Below are 9,013 nucleotides of genomic sequence, written 5' to 3'. Positions count from 1 at the left end.
TTAATATTAGTATGTGATTATTTTTATTACTTCCTCCCGTCTCATAACAAAGTATTCATTTTTCCATTTTAGCATGTCTCATAACAAAGTATCTATTTTTTGTTTTAGTAACTGTACTATCTACCTAACATTACAAATATCCTTACAACTTATAATATATTACATAAATATCATTACATTTATATCACACGTACTAATAAAGTTATTTTTGTCATTTCTACTTTATTCATGCTATATCTCAATATAATACTAATATTTCTAAAATTATGCAAAAAGTAAATGAATATTTACTTATGGGACAGAGAGAGTATAATATAAAATAAATATTTTTTAAATGGACAAAAAAATAATAAAAAAAAAAATTTCAGTTGGAACGAAAATAGTACAAGACTAGTCTTATGCAAAGTTTATTTAAAGAATAATAATAATCATAGTAATAATACGTTTAATTGAATTCTCCATCTTCTAATTAAAAGTATCATTTTTACCTTTATCGTTCGTATCGCTCAAAAGTATTTATTTCATATTATAGTAAAAATAATCTCACACTAATATCAAAATATCATTAATATTACATAAATTATAAACAATACAATTATATATATATACATGAATTACAAAATATATACATATATATATATCAGAATCATCTATAAAACTATTTTTTTAGTCTCGTAACTGGACCCCTTTATCATTTTAGTCCCGTAAGTGGAGCCTGTCACAAACTAGTCCCATAAGTGAAAAATTTTCGCTGTTTTAGTCCTCCGGCGCCGGAGACGTCTGCGTGGCTTGCCGGAGGTGACATGTCCGCCAGGTGTCCCGTAAGGTCAGCGACACCTGGCGGACACATAGATTTATTATTTTTTTTCATTTTTTTTAATTTTTTAAAATTTTTTTATTGGACCAAATAAAAAAATACAAATAAAATTAAAAATAAGTTTTAAAAAAATTAAAAAAAAAAAAAAACCCATGTGTCCACCAGGTCAGCGACACCTGGCGGACACGTCACCTCCGGCGAGCCACGCGGGCATCTCCGGCGCCGGAGGAATAAAACAGCGAAAATTTTTCACTTATGAGACTAGTTTGCTATTGGCTCCACTTACGGGATTAAAATGATAAGGGGTCCAGTTACGGAACTAAAAAAAACAATTTACCCAAAATATTATTATTTCTTAATCAATTATAAAATCTTAAAATAATACATTCGTCATAAAAGGAGTATAATATTATCATATCATTAATTTATTCAATAAATAATAAAATTATAAAATAAAATAAAATTATAAAACAAAATCCACTGCGACAAAAGAGCCTAAACACATATTACACACACGCGACTCTTTATTTATATATATATATATATATCATTTTTATCACTATTTGTCTTGACATATATTTTTAAAAACCTATCACATGTCATACATATTTTATTTTACAATACTATCACATCAAATACTTAAATTATTATTATTTAAAAAAAAAAAAAAAAAAAACAAATGACCAAAACTTCAAAAGACTATCTAAATAAAGTGAAAATTTGATTGTATAAATAATTGATAATTAAATTGTTATATATATAATCCATTATATATTTGCTTCTTTCAATAGTACTATTTTCGTCCCAAAACAATAAAGATATTGAGATGGGTACGGGAATTAAAAAAATAATAGTATTGTATCGATAGTGAATGTAAAAATATTTTAAAAGACCAAAATATTCTTACTTTATGCAATTATTGTAAAAAAAATAAAAATAATTTTATAAAATTATTATTTTGAGACAGATAAAAATAATAAAATAATATTATTGTTTTGTGTTAGAGGGAGTACGTGATATTGTATAGCAATAAATACATGTATATACATAATAAATTTGAAGTATGGAGACAATTTGGCTTTTATATTTGTATTTTGTAATCAAATTTTATATAATTATATTGTTTTAACAAACCCATTTATATATATATATATATATATAAAATATCATAAATAACAATTATTCTATATAATTTATTTGAAATAATGTATTGATTTGATTTTTTATTTAAATAGTATTTTTATGTGATGTTTTGTGAGCACTACAAAAAAAAATAATATATTTGTAATGGAATTTCGTCCCTAAAGTTCACGTAGCTAACGTAATTTCATTTCTAATTCCGTCTCTAATGTCATTAGTAACGAAAAAAATAGATTTAAAGACAAAAAAAAATTTGTTACAAAAATGATTTTTTCTTGTAGCGGAGATGGTATACTGTATTTTAATTTATTGAGAATTGTGTAGAATGAACAGTGATGATTTTAATTTGAAATAACAAAAGAATGCATAATCTTTTTATCGAAACTTTTGGTACTATTCATTCACAATTTTTTTTAAATTTTGCATCAAAAATATTTTTTTATCTCTTAAAATATTATATTAAATACTAATTTTTTTACTGTCTTCAAAACTCTTTATTTAAATGGAACCTAAAACGTATATACAATCATAATATATGTTGATTTTATAATCCAATTTAAATTTGACTTATAGCCTACAGCTTAAATATGTAATAATTTAATTATTTAAATATTATCGTTCAATAAAACATCTACTTGTAGCCACATATACGTCCATATGACAAAGACAATTATTATTATTATTATTATTATTAAGTGTAGAATATTCTTATATAATAGTCTAATTTCGAGATTCATTGAATCTTCAAAGATACTTTTGCACATGTACTTGCTCCTTTGTAAGTTAGCTAGGTGCGAATGTGTAGGGGTTTGGATTTTGAGTTGGGATTTGAAAAATAAAAATTTTGAATTTGAATAGTTGTACGATGTGATATAAATAGGTGTTGATGCGATATTTTGAATGTAAAATTGATCTTTAGTAATATAAAAAATAAAAAATAAGTATTTAATTTGATATTTTTTTAAAAAAAAAAAAATGAGATGAACAGTGTATTAGGAACAAACACGCTGTATTGACATTTTGCATTTGACTTAATATTAGGAACAATTTTTTTAGTGTTAGCTTTTCGTTTGGATTTTCATTTGAAGTTTGGAAATAATAAATTTTAAATTGAAATATTATATGATATAATATAAATATTTTTTTTATGATTTTTTTAAAATTAAAAATTAATATTTTTTATATATGTAATATACTAAATAAAAATTAAGCATTTTATTATTATTATTATTACTATTAAAAATTAAAGATCTACCCAAACAATACATCAGTTTGAATGCAATATCAGTACAAGAAAAAATTATTTTTGTAACAAAATACTTTTGTTTCTAAATCTATTTTTTCTGTCACTAATGACATTAGAGGCGAAATTAGGAATGAAATTACTTTAGCTACGTGAACTTTAGGGACAGAATTCGATTACAAATATATTATTTTTTTGTAGTGCATATTTTAGAAGTTAGAAACCGTGACGCAATTATTGTCCAAATTAATTAAAATTATTAATTACAATTAATATAAAATAATAGAGTAGTGACGCACCATGTTAGAGTTGAATTTTTGTGACAATTATATTGTTTACCAAATACTCACTAATTACATCAGATATTTAAATAAAAATATAATAATATTATTACGTCTCAATATATTAGTTTACTAATCAATTAAATAAATAAATAAATAATCAGTAGGGGCTGTCTAACGTCTATAAAATAGAACCCAAAATTGCAAATGAATCCCCAACTCCACACATATTTGTTTAGCACCACTCATGGCTGATTCCCTGAGCTGCACCGCCGCCGATCTCCTCCCCCTGATCGGCGGCGCCGCCAACGCCACCGCGACTGCCGCCTTCATCTGCGGCCGGTTCGACAGCATATCGGCGAAGCTGTCGGACGCGACGTATGCGATCGACAACACGTACTTGCTATTTTCGGCGTATTTGGTGTTCGCGATGCAGCTCGGCTTCGCGATGCTCTGCGCCGGATCCGTTCGGGCGAAGAACACGATGAACATCATGCTCACTAATGTTCTCGACGCCGCGGCCGGCGGGATCAGCTACTATCTCTTCGGCTTCGCCTTCGCCTACGGCGCGCCGTCCAATGCCTTCATCGGAAAACACTTTTTTGGGCTCCGGGATTTTCCGACGCCGACCGGCGATTATAGCTTCTTTCTCTATCAGTGGGCTTTCGCCATCGCCGCCGCCGGTAAGAGTCGTTGATTAGAGTGTTTGGTTGTGGTTTTAAATTGAATTTAATATTATTTTTCTGTATAGTTTTCAGTTCATCGGTAAATTTTTCATTTGATTTTTACAGGTTAAAGTAAATTAATATTTTATAAATAAGTAATGTAGTAAAGTAATATAATATTAATTTTACCTTTGAAAAATAATGCGAAAAGTAAAAACATACAAATATTTTGAAATTTAGTTGATATTTGTTTTTTCTAAAAGAAAAAAATTAAAAGTTTTGATTTAAACATGTTGAAAGGACAAATTAAAAATTTACTAACGGACAGAGTTATATGTTAATTGAGTACTAATTTGAGTCAGGGTATGGATCAACTGCTGGTCAAATCAACCGTTGTGCTAAGATATGCTGAATTATGATATATTATATGTTATTTTATAAATATGTCAAGTTATCTGTAAATATATGTTTGAATATTTTTAGCCTTTTCATAATCTGTATTGTCTAGTTTTTTTTTTAAAAAAAAGAAAAATGTAAAAAAAAGTTAATATAATGATAGTAATCAATTTAAAATTTTAAATAGGCGAAATGAATTTTATATTACATAAACAAATAATTTTAGAATTGTTTCTCTTCCAGAAGCTACGAGAAGCTTTTCCATTAATTTGTTGTTATTCCCTCCGTCCCAGTACCATGTCCATGTTGTCGTTTATGTCCGTCCCACATACCATATCACTTTTTTTTTTGGAAAATAATTACACACTTTAATCTTATTTTAAATTTTTTAATTTTATTTTTTAGAATTTTAATTAAATTAATTAGTTATTTTAATCTTAATTTATAATTATTTATATTATAGAATAATTATTTTTATTAATACATTCTTAATTATCTACTAATTATACTCCTCCTATACTACCGTGTCTACAGTGTAGCAATCACGATATTCGGGACAGAGGGAGTATGAAATATGGTAGAGTAGGGTAATAATATTTATTATGGGTATACACTATTAGAGCATAGACAATGGAGTTTTCTTAAGAAAGTCAGAAATTATGTATTTAGGCGTGCCTATAAAATTAAGGCATTCAATTGTTTGGATTACACAACATTTAGTAGTATAATTTTTCTCTCTAAACTTATCCTTTTCTGAGGTATGAAAAAGATTTTAGGATGTGTTTGTTTTATGAAATAATTTGAATTAGTACACCCTATGTCTCGCGTAATATAATATGAGTGCATTACTGTATATAGAACAATTTAAGTAAAATATAATTAGTAAGTAATTAAGAAGTGTATTAGTAAAAATAATTATTGTATAATAAAAATAATTATAGATTATAACTAAATAATTTATTTAAGATTATAATGACAAATTATATGGGATAGACGAAAATAAAAAGTATGGATAAATTATGTGTAACTGAGAGAGTATTTTTTTTAATGTAAATTATGAAAAATCGTGTAAAAAATATAAAAATAAAAAATATGTATAATATATTAATATTTTTGAAAAAATATGTGAAAAAAATAAAATAAAAAATTGAAAGACACACACCCTTACTCTTTAGATTGCGGATTATTTTAAAAATTGAATTAAAATAATTATTTTGTACAATGTTTAAATAAAAATTAATGTACTATATTTTAAATATATTATATTACAGGCTCTAACAATCTTATTTATTTTTTATTTTTTTTGTTTGTGTTGATATTTAAATATTAATTATCATATCAATCGTAGTACAAATAAAAAAAAAAATTACAAAAATATTTTCTCTTATAATATTAACAGAATAATATTTGTCAAAAAAATATATATAAAAAATATTCTTAATAATAATAATAATAATAATAATAATAATAATAATATATAAACATATCTTTTATTAATTTTTTAATAATATATATTCGAATCTGCACTGCAGGTATTACCAGCGGCTCGATTGCAGAGAGGACCCAATTCGTAGCCTACTTAATCTACTCCTCCTTCCTCACCGGCTTCGTCTACCCCGTCGTCTCCCACTGGTTCTGGTCCCCCGACGGCTGGGCCTCCCCGGCCAGGGCCAACGGCGACCTTCTCTTCAACTCCGGCGCCATCGATTTCGCCGGCTCCGGCGTCGTCCACATGGTCGGCGGCATTGCCGGTCTATGGGGAGCCCTAATCGAGGGCCCCCGGATCGGCCGGTTCGACCGGACCGGCCGGTCCGTCGCCCTCCGCGGCCACAGCGCCTCCCTGGTCGTCCTCGGCAGCTTCCTGCTATGGTTCGGATGGTACGGATTCAATCCAGGATCCTTCCTGGCGATAAACAGATCCTACGGCTCAGATCGCGGCACGTACTACGGCCAGTGGAGCGCCGTCGGGAGGACGGCGGTGACGACGACGCTGGCCGGGAGCACGGCGGCGCTGACGACGCTGTTCGGGAAGAGGTTCCTGAAGGGACACTGGAACGTGATCGACGTCTGCAATGGCTTGCTCGGCGGCTTCGCGGCGATCACCTCCGGCTGCTCGGTGGTGGAGCCTTGGGCGGCGATAGTCTGCGGCTTCGTGGCGGCGTGGGTCCTGATCGGCTGCAACAAGCTGGCGGAGATGGCTAAGTACGACGACCCGTTGGAGGCGGCGCAGCTCCACGGCGGCTGCGGCTCGTGGGGGGTACTGTTCACCGGATTGTTCGCCAAAAAGGCGTATGTGAATGAGGTCTACCCGGGGCGGCCGGGCAGGCCGTACGGGCTGCTGATGGGCGGCGGCGGGAGGCTGCTGGCGGCGCAGATTGTGCAGGTTGGTGTTATTAACGTACTCAAATCTATTCACTTTTTTTTTTTCTTTTTTTAATCCAAATTTATTATTATTTTTTTTTTTATAGTAAAAAGATACTCTGACAGTCTATTAAAATGAGCTCATTTAGGCTAGGCATGAGAATTAAAAAAATTAATATTTTATTGAATAATTGATGGTATTTTTGAAAATTTAATTAGAAAGTAAGTAAATAAAGAGAGAGTACATCATAAAGTTAGTGTTATTTGTTATTTGAATTGAAGGTAATAATTAAATGTTAGTTTGTTGCATTTATCAAAATTAGTAATTGGATCAATTTAGTGGACGGACTAAAAAGGAAAGTGAGAATAAATTTGGCGGACAGATGGAGTAGTATTTTTTTTATTTGTTCTTTACCCAAAACATAAAAATTTCTATTTTTACCTATTTTTCTTCAAATATGTGCTAGGTCAAATGAGCACACGACTGGACGACGGAAGAATTAACAAATTAATTTTAAATAATACTTCATCAGTCCCACTTATCATGTCCACTTTTTTTATTTTCGTATGTCCATTTATTTTGCCGAAAAAAATTATACACTTTAATTTTATTTTAAAATTTTAAGTTTTAATATTTTTATTGGAATTAGACTAGTTAGTTATCTTAATTTTAATTTATAATTATTTTTATAATACGATAATTATTTTTACTAATTCATTCTTAATTATTTACTAAGTATACTGAACATAATATTTGTTTCAGGTGCTGGTGATAGTGGGGTGGGTGTCGGTGACGATGGCGCCGTTGTTCCTCGGGTTGCAGGCGATGAAGCTATTGAGGATATCGAGCGAGGACGAGATGGCGGGGATGGACGCGACGAGGCACGGGGGGATGGCGTATCTTTATAACGACGAGGACGAGGAGAGCATTGGGATGAGGCAGATGAAGATGAATAGGGTCGAGCCGAGGGAGACGCCGCCCCCGGCATCAGGGGTCGGGGTTTAGATATGATATGTTAAAGATGATGTTTTTTGTTGTTTCAATGTTGTTTGGGAACTACAATGTTTGATAATGTAGTTTTAATATTTGAGTGGTGTAGGTTTTGATGAAAAAATGTTTGTGTATTTGTTTGATATTTTTATTCAAATAATACTCTATGTCCGATTTTGTAATAAATTAAAAAATATAATTATTTATTAGTGAAATGTGGAAGAGGCTTTAATATTTTGTTTTTAATTTTATATATATAAAATAATTGTATAAATAATGGTATTTACATCAAAATTAAGGATATTTTGGTATATTTTATTTATCATTTTTGTCCGTCCCAAAACAATAGTCTTATTTCCAGAAATAATCATATCACCATAAAATTACTCCTATTTAAATCTAATATATTTATCCTTATTTTTTACCAACTACCAATATAATATCAATATTTCTTAAATCTCGTGTCCAACACAATAAGGTTATACTTTTGAGAAGGATGGAATATTACTTTTACTATAACAATACTTTTAAGTGAGACAAGAATAAAATAAAACAAAAAATATATATTATTTGAATTGAAACACAAAATTAAAACAAAATCTACAATGCATTTCATTTTATTTTGATTATCTTTTTTTACGACGTAGAAATTAGCCGCGGCTACTTTTATTTGGTAAACCCCGATCTAACACAATGACCTGCAAACTAGACTGACAAGACAAATCGTACTAAGACAAAACCAAGCGGCGTCGACGGACGGGTATTTCTATGTATTACTTCACTTTGTACACCTTAATTTCAAAAATCCAAAATCACCCAACCACTAAAATAAAATCAAAACACATCTTAAATCCTAAATAACCACATTCCTTAGAAAATGCCATTGTGTAAGCACAATATTCGACATAAAAATAAAAAAACAATGCAATCATTCCAAGACAGTCTATATATTCTATTCTATTCAATGCTTCCATCAAATACCAATAGATAATCATCTAAGATAACTAAATTGAGATTATATTTTACCTATAGTGTAATGGAAGCACAAGTTCAAATGCAAACACCCTAAATCATTCACACTAGCCTGAAATTTTTTTTACATGTTTTTCACTGACATTG

The 9,013-nt window shown here is 30.0% G+C and overlaps 1 protein-coding gene across 1 annotated transcript; it reads left to right on the top strand.

Annotated features, from left to right (window-relative positions):
• The first annotated feature begins 3,711 nt into the window (after nucleotides 1-3,711).
• On the top strand, nucleotides 3,712-8,093 carry LOC127244759 (ammonium transporter 1 member 2-like). Its single transcript, XM_051265241.1, has 3 exons — nucleotides 3,712-4,164; nucleotides 6,075-6,925; nucleotides 7,667-8,093. The coding sequence occupies exons 1-3, from the start codon at nucleotides 3,729-3,731 to the stop codon at nucleotides 7,907-7,909; spliced, it is 1,530 nt and encodes a 509-aa protein (XP_051121198.1). The 5' UTR covers nucleotides 3,712-3,728; the 3' UTR covers nucleotides 7,910-8,093.
• Nucleotides 8,094-9,013: the final 920 nt, after the last annotated feature.

Source organism: Andrographis paniculata, unplaced genomic scaffold, assembly GCF_009805555.1.
Source record: "Andrographis paniculata isolate CXL003 unplaced genomic scaffold, ASM980555v1 Contig21END, whole genome shotgun sequence".
Classification (NCBI taxonomy): domain Eukaryota; kingdom Viridiplantae; phylum Streptophyta; class Magnoliopsida; order Lamiales; family Acanthaceae; genus Andrographis; species Andrographis paniculata.
Note: the sequence above shows the minus strand (reverse complement) of the source record. Positions and strands in the feature narration are given on the sequence as shown.

Excerpts from the sequence above, each read along its gene's own strand:
- LOC127244759 (XM_051265241.1), top strand. The coding sequence starts at position 3,729 with ATGGCTGATTCCCTGAGCTGCACCGCCGCCGATCTCCTCCCCCTGATC. Across the intron at positions 4,165-6,074 it reads TTTCGCCATCGCCGCCGCCG|GTATTACCAGCGGCTCGATT; the intron begins GTAAGAGTCGTT and ends TCTGCACTGCAG. Across the intron at positions 6,926-7,666 it reads TGGCGGCGCAGATTGTGCAG|GTGCTGGTGATAGTGGGGTG; the intron begins GTTGGTGTTATT and ends TATTTGTTTCAG.